The 19,770-nt window shown below is 42.3% G+C and overlaps 1 protein-coding gene and 1 long non-coding RNA gene across 3 annotated transcripts in view; one reads left to right on the top strand and one right to left on the bottom strand.

Moving 5' to 3' along the window:
• Positions 1 to 8,506: 8,506 nt before the first annotated feature.
• Positions 8,507 to 9,828, bottom strand: LOC129150584 (uncharacterized). Its single transcript, XR_008557296.1, has 3 exons — positions 9,810 to 9,828; positions 9,352 to 9,505; positions 8,507 to 8,593 (listed from the first exon to the last, which is right to left on the bottom strand). It is a non-coding gene; the product is annotated as an uncharacterized LOC129150584 (long non-coding RNA).
• An 805-nt stretch (positions 9,829 to 10,633) lies between these two features.
• SEC63 (SEC63 homolog, protein translocation regulator) overlaps positions 10,634 to 19,770 on the top strand; it is a 68,206-nt gene continuing 59,069 nt past the window's right edge. For both annotated transcript variants that reach the window (XM_054721754.1, XM_008156209.3), the window contains exon 1: positions 10,634 to 10,772. In XM_054721754.1, the coding sequence (XP_054577729.1) occupies positions 10,649 to 10,772 (124 nt within the window). In that variant the 5' untranslated portion in view covers positions 10,634 to 10,648. The remainder of the gene's footprint in view (positions 10,773 to 19,770) is intronic.

The following is a 19,770-nucleotide window of genomic DNA, read 5'->3' as shown; positions in this document are numbered from 1 at the left end:
AGGAGCCACTGTCCTCAAGCACTTTGATCATATCACTGCCCTTCTTAGAAGCCTACTATAGTTCCAATTGCCTCTTGAATTAAATTAAAACTGTTAATCATGGGTTTCAAGGGTCTCTACCAATTAGCTGCCTCCCTCCCCCCACATCTAACTGCTGTCATCTTCTCACAGGCCCTCAAGCGAGGCTTCCCCTGCTGCCCTGAAAACCTGCGCCATGTCCCCCCACCTCCCTGCTAAGCCAGTACCTGGGGCATCGCTCTCCTTTCTTAGCTCCCTCCCTCCCTCCTCTTTCTCCCAAGTCATATCTCTTCCCCCATTTTAGAAATACAGGCTAGGGCAAAAGCGGGCTTACAGTTGTTCATATGGGAAATAGTACAATAATGAATAAATAATAATACAGGAATAAACTGTTTTGCATACTCACAACTGTAAACGTTAAGTAGCTGTTTCCTAAATCAGTTCCATGTGGCTTTGTCCTTTCTATTATATCCTGTTTTCAGGTATGCAGGATGTCTGTGCTTATATGTTAGTGCCTCAGAGCCGGTGACTCCTGCTAGTTGAGTTTTGGTATCATCTGCCCTATTAGGGTCCAGCAACGCCAAGGACAAGGGACTGTGTCTTTTCATCCCTTGGGACTCCCTGTGACCCTCCAGCATGTTCTGTACCTGAGGTCCTTGCTCACCTTTGCAACAGAGATGGAAGGGAGACTGGAAAGTGGGAATTCCTAAAGGAAACCTGTTTTCCTTCAGGTTGCCCAGCCCAGACTCCAGGCAGTCTGACAGGGGCAGCCCAGCTGAGCAGCAGTTAGTGGTCAGCATCGCCGCCACGGGGAGGGTGGTGGTGGGGGGGGATCTCAGTGTGGTGGTGAAGAAGAGGGACAAAAACAAACCTGAGTGCCCACTCTGTGCCAGGCCCTGTGCTTGGAGCTTCACAGTTGTTATTTCATGCCCACGCCCCTGCTCTCTCCGCCCTCCCCTCCAAACCTGACCAGTTAGGTGAGATTATTTTTAACTTACAAGCACTTTAGGCGTCAGAGCAGTGTGTATAATTGGCCCTCTCGCTGACAGAGGTCTTGCAGATCCCCTAATGTGGGGAGTGGACCTTCCGGCACAGGGCTCCAGATCTAAACCCAAGGCTGACAATGTTGTATCCACACGACACATACAATGTTGCCTCCCACTTTACGTCTGAGGAAGATGCCCCAAGCCTGCCTGCCCCGCACAATCCTGCTCACCCTGTTTCTCCTTTTCTTTATTTATATATATATATTTTATTGATTTTTTACAGAGAGGAAGGGAGACGGATAGAGAGTTAGAAACATCGATGAGAGAGAAACATCGATCAGCTGCCTCCTGCATACCCCCTACTGGGGATGTGCCTGCAACCAAGGTACATGCCCTTGACCGGAATCGAACCTGGGACCCTTCAATCTGCAGGCCAACACTCTATCCACTGAGCCAAACCAGTTAGGGCTTTTATAATATATTTTTATTATTGATTTCAGAGAGGAAGGGAGAGGGAGAGAGAGATAGAAACATCAATGAGGAGAGAGAATCATTGATCGGCTGCCGCCTGCACATCCCACACTGGGGATGGAGCCTGCAACCTGGGCATGTGCCCTGACCAGAATCGAACCTGTGACCTCCTGGTTCATGGGTAGATGCTCAACCACGGAGCCATGATGGCTGGGCCCTGCTCACCTTGTCTGTCTAGTCAGCCCATGTGAGACAGGACTCTTCCTATAAATAACTACTTTTTAAATTCTAGCCAAAGATTCCTTTAAGAAGTTGATGAAAGCCATGGACTCTTTTCTGAGAAAAAAAAAAACACCCCCGACATGAACATATGACATTTATGCATAACATCGGTGTGCACGGACACTCTTCCCCTGACTCCTCGCCACCGGGTTATCCTGACCCAGGACCTACAGAGAGAACTGCACGTTCTCTTACGCCTTTCCTGCTTGCAGAATCCAGAACTTATGAAAGGGACGTGTCGGAGGACTCTGTGTCCATGTTATTTCTGTCCGTTCATGTTTCAAGCGATGTGCTGCAAGGAGTCTTGAGTTAACAATGCAAGTGCTAGCTTTATAGCGGAGACCTAAGAGAAAGCCCAGGGATTGAAAAGGAAGGTAGAGAAGGGGTTGGGGGAAGGCAATTTCATGCTCCGTTGCTCTGGCTGTACCCAGTGAATCTGTGGTCCCCACAGTCGGTTTGAGTCACTGCACCTTTATTCCCAGAGGGACTCTCGTCGTGAGGGTAGATGACACTGTCGTTCGGCTTCGGCTTCGTGTTTGGAAGCACCAGGCCAGAGTGGGCTCCATTTACAAGGGGGAGCTCCTTTTCAAACAGTGAACTCGTTTTCCTGGAAAACTCTTCCCTTTGTTGATGAGAAGGGAAAAAAGAAAACAGCTGGTCTTGTGGGAGGCTGTTTGAGGCTGAAGCGTGACATCTCTCGGGGGAGAGATGGAAGGGCCTTCTAAGGAGGCCACTTTTAACTGCGACATGCCCGAGACCAGTGTCCGTGGCTTCAGAGTGCCTGTGAACCCCCTAGAGGTGTATGCAAAATTCGGGGTGTAAAATATGCATTTTTCTTAACAAAAAAATAAGAAAAGAAAGGTCCAGAGCTTTCCTCAGGTCCTCAAAGGCTTCTTTGCTCACGAAAGGTTAAGGTCCATGGGTTGGGCCTGTTCTCTCCAAGTGTTTGAGGGAAGATGACCTCCCGCAGAACCACTGGGGGAGCTGGTTGAACACTCAGATTCCGGGGCTCCCCCCCCCCCGCCCCCAATCTTCTTAATCAGAATCTCTAGGGGTGTGACCTGGAACTCGGAATCTTTAACAACTCCCCCAGGTGATGTGGTTAAATTTCTGAATTACCTAGGAGGTTCCAGTTGTTTAACATCGCCGGTTAGAATAAGACCAACAATGACAGTGCAGTGCTCATATTTCCCCAAATAGGCCTGGGTTCCAATCCCAGCCCCATGACTTACTAGTTAGGTAACCTGGACAAGTTATGAATCCCTCTGAACGTGAAGGCCTTCATATGTAACTGTGGGGCTAAATAATTGACCTGACTTGAGGTAATATTGCCCAATGCTTAGTTGGAGTCCAAAAAATACTTACCGGTCCTAGCTCCTCTTAAACACTGAGTATTTCCAAAACTTTCCAGGTCCAATGTTGTTTTCTTAAAAATGCCTTATGAGGCTTTCCCCACCCCCCACCCCCAGCCCCCATAAAAATGTTGTCATTAAAAAATCAGGTTAATCATTTTCTACAAGGATCCACCATCCATGTGTAAAGGAGTCTTGTTATGTCATCAAATATGCTGAAATTTCTTTGTCTCAACTTTACAAAATAGCAATATTCATATTTTGCAGGCTCCACTACACTGTAGCTCCCTCCGTGGAAACCCATCCTACCCCCCTCCCCCATGCACACACACTTGGTTGTTTGGGGCACATTCCTTCCCTCTGGTGATTTTGCAGCCCTATTCTACAACAGTTGCATGTTGTCTGTCATTGGAAAATCATTAACACAACTGGTCATTTTTATACACCCAAGAACATTTATGATATAAACAGAAAATTTAAAAGACATACAATGTCTAAATAAAAACAACAAACTCTTCTCATTCATTTTCACATACAGTAACCAAAGTTCTCATTTGAGGGGAAAAAAATCAAAGAATTTGTCCCTGGTGCCTTTTTGAGGCTAGACATTTATTTCAGTGACTGGTGGAAGAATTGCTTGTTTTGAGCATAAGAAATTATGGCTCGGATGTGAGGGCGATCTGGCTGCGACATCTGTCACCCCATTGATCGCCAGGGTTGATTCGGCTGATCTGGCTGGCTAGGCCGGTGTCCCCCTCCTCCCTCACCGATCCATGTGCGTCCCTCCCGAAGCTGCGCGCTCGGTCGGTCGAAGAGGACGACCTTCCCCCCAGAGGAGAGGACCGGTCTTCGGTCAAGGGTATACGAGTAGCTGCGCTCCCCTGCTAGAACCTCCAAACAAGCTCTCAAGAAATTATGGCTCTGTGAAGAACCACAATTCTGCTTACCTTAAATTTATCCCCTTATTATTCTTAAATCTGTTTATCAGAATCTTTTTGAATAGGATCAACCCGGGTTTTGTATTCTTTGATTGCCATCTGCTGGTGGTTCTCCATACTAGAAAATAAAAATCCCCAGGAAGATAGCAACACCCTGGCTAATGCTTGATTTAAGTAGCTCTTGCAGCCTCAGAGAGAACGGGATTCTAATGCCCATGATGATATCAGAGCATCACGCCACAGTCCCAGAGAACAGGCCTCTCGGAAACACACCGTGGGCAGTTGTTTCCTGGGAGGATGGTTGCACAGCTACTAAGCATCACTCTGCAGGGCCAGTTGCTCACTCTTTTTTTTAAAAAGCAGACTTTATAAAAACAAAACAAACAAACAAAAAAAACCCACAAAAAACAAACAACAACCAAAAAAGCAGACTTTATTTTTTAGAGCAGTTTTAGATTCACAGCAAAACTGAGTGGCGAGTACAGAGAGTTCCCATATCCCCCCTGCCTCCACACATGCACAGCTTCCCCCACTATCAACATCTGGCACCAGAGAGAAATATTTGCTGCAGTTGATGAATCTACATGAGTGCATCATAATCACTCAAAGTCCATAGTTTACATTAGGGTTAACTCTTGATGTTGTATATTCTATGGGCTTTGACAAATGTATAGTGAGGTGTATCTATAGTAGAGAATAGTTTCACTGCCCTAAAAATCCTCTGTGTTCTGTTCATCCCTCCCTAAACCCTGGCAGCCACGGATAGTTTTACACTCCCCATAGTTTTGCCTTTTCCAGAATGTCATATAGTTGGAATCCAATAATACGTGGCCTTTTTATTTTATAATTTTTAAAAATATATTTTTCTTGATTTCAGAGAAGAAGGGAGAGGGAGAGAGAGATAGAAACATTATTGATGAGAGAGAATTATCGACCCACACTGGGGATTGAGTCGCAACCTGGACATATGCCCTGACTGGGAATCAAACCGTGACCTCCAGGTTCATAGGCCAATGCTCAACCACTGAGCCACACTGACCGGGCAGGATATAACTTTTGTACTAGATCTTTAAAAGGTTTGGCTGATATCCAAGAGTGAAAACTATATTCTGAGTAGAGGAAAGAAGGAAATAGTAGAAATGATGACCTAGTTCATCCTTTTGTTTACTGCAGGAACATACTTAAACCATACTAGTTAAAAACCACCTCTCTCTCTCGGCATCCAAAAGAGATTGCAATGTCTCTCACTCATGAACTCCTTTAATAAAGTTCATTTTAAAGGAAGTATTGCTAATGTGTAGACTGTAACCTGGAAGCTGGACTTAAAAGTATTTTCCCACCTGTTACTCCTATTCACAGCCAGACTGGACTTCATGCTATTTTCCAAATGTGCTCTGAGACGATTCCACCTGGATTTTTTCTTTCATTTCTAGTTAAGTTTCAAGACCTAGCTCGATTGCCTTCTCTCTTCTTTGAGGCCTTCAGATTCTCTCTGCCAAAAGAAATGACCCTTTCCTATGAACTTGTAAATGATTTATTTGTATATCTCTTATAACATTTACAATTTCTTTTTTGGGTTTTGTCACTTACTGAAATATTTTATTCTCCTTATTAGGTTGTGAGTTTCTGGAGGTTAGAGACCCTGTCTTAAACATTCTTGTACTCCCCACACTGGCTAATCGTGTGTGTGTGAGCTCTGAGAATGTTGAATGTTGAGTGACTGAGTTTATAATAATCTGTATATTTGGAGGTTGGGAGGTACATTCATTCTGGAGTTGAAGATGTTTTTACGTGGTTTACAGTTACTTCATGTATAGTTGCTACCACTTCCATGAATGCCCCTTCTACCTCCAACCCCTGCAGCAAACTCACCCAGCTTGAAACACGAAAGAGTGATACATTTTTTTTTGTTGTTGTTGTTAATCCTCACCAGAGGATATATATATGTATTTTTTTCCATTGATTTTTCAGAGAATGAAAGGGAGAGGGAGGGAGCGAGGGAGGGAGGAAGCAATAGAGAGAGAGAGAGAGAGAGAGAGAGAGAGAGAGAGAGAGAGAGAGAGAGAGAAACATCGATGTGAGAGACAGACATCAAGTGGTTGCCTCCCACACATGCCCCAACAGGGGTTGGTTATCAAGCCTGCAACCAAGGTATGTGCCCTTGACCAGAATCAAACCTGACACCCTTCAGTCCTCAGGCTGACACTCTAACCACCGAGCCAAACTGGCTAGGGCAAGAGTGATACATCTTGATTCACAATATGAATATATCTCACTAGGCCTGGCACCTTAAGTTTGTAGGTAGTGGAGGAGAAACATAGCTTAAAATGTATGGAGTCAGAAACTATTCTGTGGAAAATGCTTCTACTCATTAGATGTTAAATTTGTAAGCAGAGGATTTGATTGTCATTGAGCCTTGTCAAAAAGGAAAATCTATTTTAGTAGGAATATGCTCCATATGCAGTGCATACAATCATAAATGTATCATATCTTTTTAAAATTCTGATGGGAATCATGCAAAATAGAACTTATCAGAATTTTTCTGTTTGTAGAATACAAACTTACAGCAATTACAATTATTATAAATCAGAGGCCTGGTGCACGAAATTCATGCACTGGAGGGGGTGGTCCCTCAGCCCGGCCTGAGCCCTCTCTCAGTCTGGGACCCCTTGGGGAATGTTTACCTGTGGGCCTAAGCCAGCAGTTGGACATCGCTCTCACAGTCTGGGACCCCTTACTCCTTACCGCCTGCCTACTCGCTGTTCCTTACCACTCAGCCCTCTGCTCCTTAGTGCTGCCCTGGAGGTGGGAGAGGCTCCCACCACCGCTGCTGCACTTGCCAGACATGAGCCTGGCGTCTGGCTGAGCGGGGCTCCCCCTGTGGGAGCACACTGACCATCAGGGGTCAATTCCTGCATTGAGCGTCTGCCCCCTTGGTGGTCAGTGCACATCATAGCGATCAGTTGTTCTGGTCAGTTCACCTTAATGGTTGCTTAGGCTTTTATAATATAGATATTAACTTTTTTAGTAGACCTTTATTTTTTAGAGCCATTGAAAAATAAAGTGGAAAGTACAGAGATTTCTCATATTTTTTCTGTCCCCACATCAACATCCCTCCCCAGAGTGGTACATGTGTTACAATTGATGAACCCACATTACACATCATTATCACCCAAAGTCCATAGTAAGTATTAACTTTTGCACCTAATTTTATAATTTCATATTTTTCTTAATTAGAGAACCTCAATTTTATAAGCTTCAGGACTCAGAAATATTTGCTTTTTAACAAGATGCTTTATGTTTTTTTCCTGAAGTTCTAATATCTATAGAGATTTTTTTTTCTTCTTACTCAAATATCTATACCTTTGAAATTGCCCAGAGTGAACTCTTCTGTTGAGTTATGGCACTCTTCCAGGTTATAATTCAACCTGGGTGGGAAATTTCACTAAGTGCTATTTTATGGCTTACTTTGCAATGCCAATCATTACTTTTTCACCATGCAATTTAGCTGTGTTGTTGATGCATAAAGTTAATTCATAAAGAAATGACCTGAGTTTGTTGATACTTCATCGACAACTTGCTTTAGTACAATAAATTTTCAGCTTTGTAATCACAAAAGTATTGACAAGTCCAACATACTAATGAAAACTGAGGAGCCAAAATACAAACCTGCTCCCAATACTAAAAGAAACACATAGATCTCAACTCCTCTTTTAAAGTTGTTTTCATGGTTTTAGAGTTGAGCATAAACAAGTTCTAATGTCTTTCTAACTCACACCTCCCTTCACATTCTCTCCAAGTCTGAGATTGGGATTTCATTGGGTCCCAAGGGCCTTAGGGGGATAGGGAATGAAAGAATTGCAATTGTTTAGTACCTTTTACCTAGTCAAAGTTTCGACATGTAGGCTACGATTTGAAATTTCAACTGAAATAGTGTTGTGGAAGCTTTCTGTCAATCATAAGTGTTGTAGAAATGTTACTTTGTTGATGTTACTGTTGTCATTATGATGGAGGTTACTTTTCATTTTTATTAGAGACAAATAAAAGAAATTGGTTAATTTATATCTGAAGAAATTTAGCTCTTTTATAAAAAATTGTTTTTATTAATTTTAGAGAGAGAGGAAAGGAGAGTGATAGAGAGATAGAAACATCGATGACATTGAACGGCTACTTCCTGCACACCCCCTACTGGGGACCAGGCCTGCAACCTGGAGGTGTGTGCCCTGACAGGTAACCTCTTGGTTCATGGGTCGATGCTCAACCACTGAGCCACACCAGCTGGGCAGATTTAGCTTTTAATGGGAAAACAATAAGGGTGATTTGCTAGGCTTTGGCAGTGAAGGTTATTGTAAGGTTCGGGGAGGGGAAAAGGACTGGAAACACTATGTATCTACTTAGTAATTCCAACCTTTCCAGTCTTTTTGAGGCTAATTCCATTAAGCAGAAAATTAAATAATGTTGATTATGACTACACAAATGTATTTTGGTAGGTATAAATGTAAGTCAATACCAGTAGTACAAGGATGACTTGCAACGAAGAGTCAGTCTAAAGAAAAAGCAAATTATTAAAAGGAACCTAAAAATAGTTAGGCTTTCTACACTTGAGAGGAAATATCTACCTAGCAATTAAATATTCATTTATAGACACATATAGAGACAACTCAAAAATGCCTTTTAACATGTACCATTAGAACGAGAAGAAAATGTGGTTGTAGTTCTGGTTCTACCATACTCATTTACTTTTAAATATTTCATTAAAATGATCTCTTGAAAGAAACTACTGTGTTGACTTAAAAGCATCACAATGAATCAGAAATTGTGACTAATTAAAGGTATAATTCAGATTTGCTTTGGAGAATATTTGGATGATTTGAGTTTATCTAAGTTCAATAAGGTTAAGTTTTAGGGTGAAATGTGTTTATACTTTTGGAAATAGAATACATTTTCAAATCTTTAATCTGCTTTGGTAAAAGAAATAATGTTTTAGACTGGTCTGAATGTTAGTAAAATAAATGCGATTTGTTCAAAATGTTGTTTCATGGTTCAGTTCTGTTCAAGCCACTCTTATGCATGACCCCAAAGCTGCAATGAAAAGATTACTACTGCAGAAAAAAAGTCAGAAGTGAAATATTTATCATCAATAATTTGTGTTGCCACGAGATTACAAAACTGATGTGTTAGCTTTACGTAAATGCTGAGTAAAACATGTAATCAGAGCAATAAAAAATAACCAGTTCAGCATTATTAATAGCTGGGAAGACTTAATAACAAATCCAACATAAACAAAAGAAACTGGGATCCTACCTATATCAGCTGAGCCAACTTTTGTTTCTGAAGCAAGGCAAACAGTTCTGAGCATCTCAGCACTGGGTGATCACAATACTGTTCTGACTTCATAGTCCAGTCCTCTTCCTCTCATGTCTGTTTTATTTTCCCCATCTAATAGAGTCTTTGATAACTTTATACAGAAAAAAGTGAGGAGGGAAACTGATTTTCTGAAATTTCCTTTCAAAATGGGACATTTCAAAGGGAAGCCAGAATACGTGTGAACATAGTCTATTACAAAGGAAAGCATTACTGATCATGATAACACTCGTTTTGAGGACATGATATAAAAGATGACATATGACTAGATTTCTCTTCCAACAACGGAAAGTATACTGAAAGGAACTTAGTAAATAGAACATAAAGTCCTAAAATGGCTTTCTAAAAATACAGTGTGATATGTAATATGACAGACAGCAATTACGGCGTTAGCCTACCGCCTGGGTGGAAGAAAACCTATCAGCACTGGGATGCGGAGGTCACCGTCTCTACCGGCGTGGGGAATGCCCAGCTGTAAAACGGGCGCCTTGTAGACCTCAGCCTTTTTAATAACAAACATTACGCTGCAAACAAAACCTCGTGTCGCCCTGTTCTGGGTGACCCTTGTTTCCAAAATGTGGGGGCTGGAGGAGCGGATCCGGAACCTAAAGAACATTATTGTCAGCCATGGACATTAACAAGTGAGAAGGCAGAACAGGTGAGGTAGGGACAGGAGAGAGGGAGAGGCAAGAAAGTTCTGCGCCCCCAATCCCAGCCATGCGAACAGCCCGCACGCACTGCTCGGCGCGGAAGCCTCGGTCGGGGCTCCACTCACCGACCCCCAGGGCCGGGAGTGGGTCACCGGGACAGGAGGCAAAGAAGGCAGGGCGAGGGACTCTAGGACCAGCAGCCGGGCCCTAGGGGCGGGCGTAGCTACGGGCGCTCGAGGGGCGGGGCTGTAGCCTCGGGGGCGGGACAAGGGGCGGGACAAGAGGCGGGACCTCGCAGAATTCCGCGGCTGCGCGCGCCACGTCTCCCTTAGCGAGCGTGTGAAGCAGAGGCAGGGGGTGGGAAAAACCGAGCGGGGCGGGAACTCTCTCTTCTCGCGAGAGTAGGCGACGGCAGCGGCAGCGGCGGCGGCGGCGGCGGCGTGTCCGTGAAAGTAGCGTGGGGGCGGGGAGGAGAGGCGGCGTCGGCGTCCGAGCTACGCCACACCGGGCCGGAGCGCTGGGAGTCCGAGCGCCGAGCGGGGTCGTGGGGGCGGCGGGGAGAAGAGGGAGGCAGAGGAGGGTGGGCCATGGCGGGGCAGCAGTTTCAGTACGATGACAGCGGGAACACCTTCTTCTACTTCCTCACCTCCTTCGTGGGGCTCATCGTGATCCCGGCCACCTACTACCTCTGGCCCCGAGACCAGAACGCCGGTAAGTTCCTCTTGCAGCTGCCCGCGGACCTGCTCAGGCTTCCCCCGGGCCCCTCCGGGCCGCGCCGCTCCCGCCAGCTCGGGCCCAGCCCAGCTCGCCGCCGTCCCGGTGATCCCGCCCGCGCGGCCCGGTCTTGGCGTCCAGGCGTCCGCCGCTGGCGGGCCCCGGGCGCGGCGGTGTTCATCTCGGTGCCTCTGCGGGCTCCTCTCCACCAACCTTCATTGTCCTCCTACCATGGGGAGTTTCGCGTCTCCCCCTCTCCCCATTGTTCTGGACACCCTGCAGCCTCCTCCTGTCTCTTTGTCTTCTCTGCCTCTGGTGTTACTGAGTATTTTTCTTTATGGAGGGAGCCGGATGGGATGAGAGGATGGGGATTGGGAGTGAGAGAAGAGTTGGCAAGGAGGTAGCCGAGGGTGCAGGCACAACTCTCAGTCCCCAAGCCGCGTTCCGCTCCCCCACCCCCGTTTCCCGGTTGCAGCTGTCGTTACAGATGTTTTAGGTACCGTCTGAGCTGGGTGGCGTGTTTAGGATGCCAGCTGAGCTCACCAGCCGTCCCTCCCCCGTCCCTTTCCCTCCACCGCCTTGCATTTCCATTTGTGAACTCCTACTTGTGGTGGTTATTCATTCCCCTTAGCAAACATAGGCTTTTCTCTATTTCCTTTTCTTTGGCGTTTCCTGTTTATGGCGGAAAAAGTGCGAGTGCGAAGGATTAAGTCTTGGAGGTAGTTCATCTTGGAGGTAGTTATTGAGGTAGCTGGTTCATTTGCTTTTAGTTCCAAATCTTTTCACATTAAGTAACAGTGGGTTAGAACACAGAATACAGATTCTTGTCAAGGTATTTTATGGGTGGGTAATGCTTGGATTCCATTTGTTGCACTCTACTAGGACATATGGCAGGTGCTATTCTTCAAGCAGATGGAACTGTAAGGCCCTAATAGGTTATTAATGGAAGCGTTAACAGTGACTAGTGGGTTTTGAGTATTAACATTTAGGGAAAGTTTCTACTTCACAAGAGCTTTGCCTTTTTGATTAAATTTTCCCGTGAGTTGGGTGTGGGAGGTCTAGGTTGTCCAGGTTATATACTGTACTTTGGGGTAAATGTTAACACGAACATTTGAATGTGTTCAGAACTTATGCTTTAAAACTGTAGGGTTAGGGTTAGGGTTAGGGTTAGGGTTAGGGATTATTGCTTTGCAAAATTCTTGAGTTATATAAATATGTTAAAATTGAATGTAGGATAAATAATAAAGGATTCCATTTTTTTTTTTGCACGTTTAGCAGTAGTTAAAATACCCATTAGGTGCAGAATGCTGATCAAAGTTACCAGTTTTCTCATTCAGTGGGTAGTTTATGAAAATTGGATTTTGATCTTTCGTGCCTTTTCTTTCCTAAGTTTATTTAAATTGTCTGGGTTCTTTGGATAGTAGTTGTGTATACGTGATAAAGTCTATTGCTTCCCTTTATCTGCAAATCCTAGACCATTTTGGTAATTTTATTTCAATTAAAAAGAGTGCATTTTTCAGTATAGAGTTTATTTTCACTTATCACCCATTTGTATGTGTAGTTGGTTGTGTGGAAGACAAAAGGGTATTGGGAGAGTAGGTAGGTTTGGTTTGAGTTTTGCAAGAAGCTGTCCTGATTTCTAGAAATTAGTCATTTTAGTCTACACTGAATTTTTGAAATTTGAAAGTTATATATATATTATAATTATTATTTTTAAAAATATATTTTTATTGATTTCAGAGAGGAAGGAAGAGGGGGAGAGAGAGAGAAACATCAGTGATGAGAGAGAATCATTGATTGGCTGCCTCCTGCATGGGATTGAGCCTGTAACCCAGGCATGTGTCCTTGACTGGAATTGAACCTGGTACCCTTCAGTCCGCAGGCTGACACTCTTATCTACTGAGCCAAACCAGCTAGGGCTTGAAAGTTATATTTTCATGATGGATTTTATATGATAAAATTTGCCTGATAACGTGTCATAGGCAGGTCATACTTGAGCCCCTTCATATAGTTTGGTCTTTGGAAAAGTGGTAGGGAATTAATATTGACTAAGTCAGTATGGACTTCAAACGTTACTTTATTTAATCCTCAAAAATATACAATGAAGTAGGTACTATTATTATCACCTTTATTCTTCCATGAAGAAACTGGAATTTAGAGAGCTTAAGTAACTTTCCTATGTGGTGTGGTGGAGTCAGGTCAGTTTAGCTTCCAGTCCCTCTGTTATTTCCATATTGCTAGATACAAAGTTAGGTGTTTATCTGCCCTTTCTTTTTTATTTATTTATTTTTTAAAATATATTTTATTGATTTTTTACAGAGAGGAAGGGGGTGGGATAGAGAGTTAGAAATATCGATGAGAGAGAAACATCTATCAGCTGCCTCCTGCACATACTGGGGTTGTGCCCGCAACCAAGGTACATGCCCTTGACCGGAATCTAACCTGGGACTCGTAGGCTGACGCTCTATCCACTGAGCCAAACCGGCCAGGGCTATCTGCCCTTACTTCACACCTGGCTCTCTGCTTCAGATTTGCCTTAGCCAGTAAGTGTGCATATGTTAATATGTTTGTTTGGTCTTGCCTCAAATTGCATTATAAAAATTAAGGTGGATACTTAAATGCTATTCTAATCATCATGAAAATTGGTGTGTATCTTTAGAATAGAGTTGTTTCTTTAGAATTGCAGTGGTATTAAAAGGATGTTTTTATCATAGTGACATTTTCCCCAGAGTCCAGTTGCAGTATCTTGAATATCAGAGAAATCTTGAGTTATAGGTTCACCCAAAGCTCTAAATAAAATAAAGTTTTTCAGATGTTTGCAGCAAAATAATTTGGTGATTTGTACTGACAGGAGGCTACTTATAATATTCATCTCACTTAAAAAAACCATCATATTTTGCTGTTGTAGTATTTATTTATTTGTTTATTGAAGCTGTTTTAGACCCTCCAGGCCTTGTTAGGGTAGAAATATACTGTCTAAAATCTGAGAAATTCTGAAGTACATCTGTTCTCAAAGATTTTGAATAAAGGATGTGGACCTGTAATAGTATTTTTGAATAACACAATAGGGTATTTTAATATTTGAGTTTTAAGCTTATATTATTTAATTTTCCTGTGAAACTATAAGTAGCCAATACAAAAAGTTAGGCATATGAGTCTGAATTTCAGAGTTCTTATGTCAGTCTTGACTTTTCAGGGATATCCTCTGTGTTTTTTTTTTTTAGACAGAAAAAACTGGCTAATATCAGCTTTATGTTCAAAGGAATATATTTTATGAGTGTGCATATTTAATTTAGAGCAGCAGTTGCCAACCTTTCGGACCTCACGGACCACCAGTTGGTGACTGCTGATTTAGAGCATATAGTTTTCCTCAGACTTTAGATCTCAAAGGGATATTAGAGATCTGAGAAGTTTGAGTTGTTTTAAAATAAAGTCATTCCCACTGTGTTCCATCTTGATAGAAAGGGGTATGTATTAGACTGGTAGCATAGACACACTTAAGTCCTACACAGTAGAGGAAACCAGCTGGGTACTTGGCAGTATGAATTATATTACAGCATTTAGACTTTATAGATGTGGTGACAAACATTGGATTTGTAAATGCATTGTGTAAAATGGTTTTTATTTAAAGGTCATATTGCATAATTGCTTCATCTTGGAGAATCTAAAAAACAAAGATAGGCTTATTTTTGTTTTCTCAGATGTTCTCTTAATCATACTTTTTATTCAGACATAAAGGTCATAACAAATATATCCTTATTGTACTTGGACTTCCTTTTTAAAAATGTTTCCTATTAACAGACTATTGATAAGAAATGTTGCCATCTCACCATCACATTGCTTTTTTGAAAAGTGATGTTCATTCTCTTAACATTGTGGAATTGTGTTTGGGTCAGTATGGATGGAAGAATTTTCTCATATAGATTTCAGATCATTTGACTTTAGATTTTTGCCTGTTTAGTTAAATCTAGTAGTTATTGGTTGAACATTTCACTGTTTGCCTCTATTAGGAGCAGCAGACACCTACAGAGATGAATACAATGTAGTCCTGTTTTGATAGTCTGTAATATGAGTGTAGTGGAAGGATTATAATTAGACAAGTACACAAATTATTATATTCAGAGCACAACAGAATGTATAGTTCTTTTTTTTTTAGTAAGCTATAAAAATATTTTAAAATTTAAACCTAATAATTCTACTTCTGGGACTCTTCTGAGGATACAGTCCTTTTGTAATAAACTGAGTGTTTGCTTTTCTTTTGGACTTTGACATTTTATAGCAAATTGAGAAAAAAGAAACAAAAATGAACTGGTTTGCCATTCCCCCCTCCCTGAAATTTATGTGCTGTGTTGCCTTGTCCCACACATGTAGAATTGAAGTCCTTGCAGCAGTTTTATTTGTTGCACTTTCTCTTTTGTAAAATTCTATTTCACCAGACTTTTTATTAGAGGTATCATCTGATAAGTTGTTTTTAGTTACCTCTTGTTCTTAAAATTTTTGACTTGGATTTCTTACATACTACATTTTCTGCTTTGGATATACAGTTAGGATAGGTATGATTAAATTAATGAGACCAGAGACACTGTATTTTAGGCAATCTAGTTATTCTTTTAGTAGGGGAAGGCAGTTCAAATAAGTGATTAATCACACAGGCCAATGAGTTTAAACCTGGACACAATTCCTATCTCTTTTCTTCAGTGGTTATTTGCTATTTTTCTGATACCATCTGTATCTTTGGGCAAGTTACTGAACCTCTTGGAGCAAGTATAATGCATACATACCCCCAGGGTGATAGGGGAGTGTTCTAAATGAGAAAATTCATACATTCAACAAATTAGCACCTCCTATTTGCCAGACATTGTGTTAGGTACTGGAATATGGGGGTGAACAATATAGATGAGATTCCTGTTCTCTTGAAGCTTACATCTTAATGTGGGGGAGACATACTACATATAAACAATAAAAAATATCAGATAGTGATAAATAATATGTAGAGAAGTAGGGTATTCAGAGAATCTTCCTGAGAACATGTCTTCAAGCTGAGTGACAAAGAAGAGTCAGCCATTCAAAGACATGAATTGGATGGGAAAAGCCTATTTCAGGCTGGAGGAACAGTTGTGTACAAAACTTTTACTAGTAAAGCAAGAAACAGTGTACATATTCCAGGAACAAAGGAGACCAAAGTAGCAGGAATGTGGCAGGTGAGAAGAATAATCTGGGATAAAGTCAGAGAGGGAGCTGGGATGCATCATATCTGTAAGCCAGGGTAAGAGGCTTGGATTTTATTTTAGATGCAATGTAAACTATTGAAGGTTTATAAGCAGAGAAGTGACAAGGTCTGACTTACTACTCTATTTCTTAATGAGATGAAAACATTCTTTGGCCAGCTTGAACATATATCGTTTTAAGAATGAAGTCATATCTACTTAAAATGTTTAATTTATAAATTTTAGTTGAATATTTAAAAATTACATACTATCAAATATAGTACTTTAAAATAGTTTTATTCCTATAAAACTGCTTTTGCCAATTAGGTTACACAGTATATCTATACATATAAAAGCCTAAGCGACCGGACTACCAGCCAGTAGCTATGATGCACACTGACCACCAGAGGGCAGACGCTCAATGCAGGAGCAGCCCCTGGTGGTCAGTGCGTTCCCACAGGACCGCTGCTCAGATGGGTGCTAGACGCTGGGCTGACCTGGGCTGATGGCTGGCGAGCGTAGCTGGGGAGGTGCGAGCGTCTCCCGCAAACACTGTCCCTACGTGCCTGAGCAGCAGTGGAGGCAGGCACAGCGGGCCAGGATGAGCAGGACCAGTGCCCAGCCTGGGCTTGGGCTCCTCCCCAGTCGCCTCCCACTTTGAGGTGCGCACTACTTAGTGCTGTGTGGAATCAACGTGGACAGTGGGCTGGAGCCTGATGAGCTGGCGTGTAAGGCCGGGCTGCGCCAGCACGGAGGTCCACTGATTCCCGCAGGCCAGACTGAGGGATCCCACCGGTGCATGAATCTGTGCACCGGGCCTCTAGTATTTTCTATACATTGAATGATTCAAGGTAATTTGCATCTTCAAGTTTTGGCAAGGAAATAGTTCTTTTCAACATTTTCAGAATACAGTGTATATGTTTCATTTACATTTGCTTGGGATATAGGACTTGGGTTCTGAATATGATACGATCATTGGACATTTTTTTCCAAGCCACAGGTGTGTCATTATGTAACATTAGGTATTTTGATCATACTTTAGATACCTTCAGCATTTTTAATCTCCATAATGTAGCCACTTGCTATATTTTATAGTGGTCTTTACAAAGGTTGCTTACAGTAACAGATAACACTTGTAATTGTGAGATATACCTACCTCCTTGGGATAATTATGGAATATATTATTATTATTATTATTATTATTGCCTTCAGATGATCTCTAAGTATGCCTAACTACCACTGAGATTTTAGGAGGAAGGGAGGAGGCTGTTTTTTCATTTGTTTTGTTGTTGCTGCTTGGTTTTTTGGTCTCTTAAAATAGTTATCAAGCTCCCCAGCTTGATTGTCCCAACAGTGAGTGAGCCAGTATCACCTTGGTGAGAGATGTTCTCAGCTAACTGCAGATAGACTTTGGATAGCTAGAAAACTGATGTATAATGTTTTTAGACTTTTTGGAATATTGAATATAACTTTTGATTCTTGGCACTATTTTCTAGGATCCTTTTAAGGATTTAGGAATAGTTTTAGGAGTTTCTGAATTTTGGAAAGAAATGTGGAACATCTTTTTCCTTTAAATAAATGGTTATCTGTATATTATTTGGCTTTAATTTTAATAATCTTTGTTAAAAGGCATGTCCTAAAATTTAATCCTCAAAATATAAAAATTTATAGATCTATTTATCTGAACTGAAAAATGAAGTCAGACTTTTCTGACCAAGTTTCATTTGCCTAATTTGTTTAACAGTGAGGACTGCTTTTGTCATTAGGTTACACAGCATATATTTTCTATAAATTGAATGATTCAAGGTAATTGGCAACTTTAAGTTTTGGCAAAATATGGTTAAAGTAGAAGAGAAAGCCATTTTGTTTTTGTCTTTATATTTTGCCATATGGTCAAAAGTGTACTTTTACTTTTAAAAATAAGTTATAGTATTTACAGTTTTAACTCTTTTTGAACATATAGAATATTTACAAGTTGCTTATTAGTGAAAGCATACGTATTTTACTTTTATTTTAATAATTTATCAATTTGTAATAACTATGTTGCCTTGATAATATAAATGTAGCATCAGATATTTTAACACAGAAAACCTTATAGATGTTAAACTTAAGTATGATATGCAAACTTATGATTTGTAATAAATCTTTGGTGATATGTGCCAAAGCATTTACAGGTGTAATGTCTTGATATCTGCAACTTGCTCTAAAATAATTCAGATAAAAGGAGGGGGAGGGAAAGAGGGAGCTAGAGTTAAAGTCAAAGTTACAAAATCTGTGAATTTAGGTGAAGGGTGTTTTTTATTTTAATATTTTTTAGCTATGCTGAAAGCCTGAAAATGTTTGAAATTTAAAGTTGGAATACCGTAGTAGTCACAGGGATAAAAAAATTAATTTTAAGAAGTATGTGTCAGTTTTACAAGAAATGTCTTACCAGGGTGAAAGTACATTTGAATACAATTATGTGTGGAAAGTGGAATGATGGGCTTGTTCATGAATTTTTGTAAATGGATGATGGTGGTATGAAATTACTATGGTTTTTAGATTCCATTGGTACATTTAACAGCAATGGAACTATTTTATTTTAAAACTAGAAGCCCGGTGCACGAAATTCGTGCACGGAGGGGGGTTGTCCCTCAGCCCAGCCTGTACCCTCTCCAATCTGGGACCCCTGGAGGGATATCCGACTGCCCGTTTAGGCCCGATCCCACCGGGATCCCACCGGGATCGGGACTAAACGGGCAGTCGGACATCCCTCTCACAATCCAGGACTACTGGCTCCCAACTGCTTGCCTGCCTGCCTTCCTGATTGCCCCTAACCGCTTTTGCCTGCCAGCCTGATCACCCCCTAACCACTCCGCTGCCAGTCTGGTTGATGCTTAACTGCTCCCCTGCCAGCCTGATTGCCCCCAACTTCCCTCCTCTGCTGGCCTGGTCACCCCTCCTGCAGGGTTGATCACCTCCAACTGCCCTCCCTTGCAGGCCGGGTGCCTCCCAACTGCCCTCTCCTGCTGGCCATCTTGTGGTGGCCATCTTGTGTCCACATGGGGGCAGGATCTTTGACCACATGGGGACAGACATACTGTGTGTTGGAATGATGGTCAATCTGCACATTACTCTTTTATTAGATAGGATAGAGGCCTGGTGCATGGGTGGGGGCCAGCTGGTTTGCCCTGAAGGGTGTCCCGGATCAGGTGGGGGTTCCCTTGGGGCGTGGGGCGGCCTGAGCCAGGGGCCTGTAGTGGTTTGCAGGCTGGTCACGCCCCCTGGCAACCCAAGTGGAGGCCCTGGTATCTGGGATTTATTTTCCTTCTACAGTTGAAACTTTGTAGCCTGGAGCGGAGCCAAGCCTACTGCTCCCTCTGCGGCCAGCAGCCATTTCTGTTGCAGTTAATTCACCTTCTATAATTGAAACTTTGTAGCCTTAAGCGGGTGGGCCCGGCCAGGGTGTGCGGAAAGCTTTGCTTCCCCTGTTGCCGCCGGCAACCCTGGCTTGCTCTCTCAAGCTCCGTTCTGCTGCCATTTATGTTTGAATTTGTTTACCTTCTATAATTGAAACTTTGTAGCTTGAGTGGAGGCTTAGGCCTGGCAAGGGCAGGCGGAAAGCTTGGCTTGCTCTGTTACCTGGGAAACCTTGCTCTCTGTGGCTGTAGCCATCTTGGTTGGGTTAATTTGCATACTTGCTCTGATTGGCTTGTGGGCGTGGTTTGTGGGCATGGCTTGTGGGTGTGTCGAAGGTACAGTCAATTTGCATATTACCTTTTTATTAGGTAGGATGTCAACTTTATGTC

This window comes from Eptesicus fuscus, chromosome 10, assembly GCF_027574615.1.
Source record: "Eptesicus fuscus isolate TK198812 chromosome 10, DD_ASM_mEF_20220401, whole genome shotgun sequence".
Taxonomy (NCBI): domain Eukaryota; kingdom Metazoa; phylum Chordata; class Mammalia; order Chiroptera; family Vespertilionidae; genus Eptesicus; species Eptesicus fuscus.
Note: the sequence above shows the minus strand (reverse complement) of the source record. Positions and strands in the feature narration are given on the sequence as shown.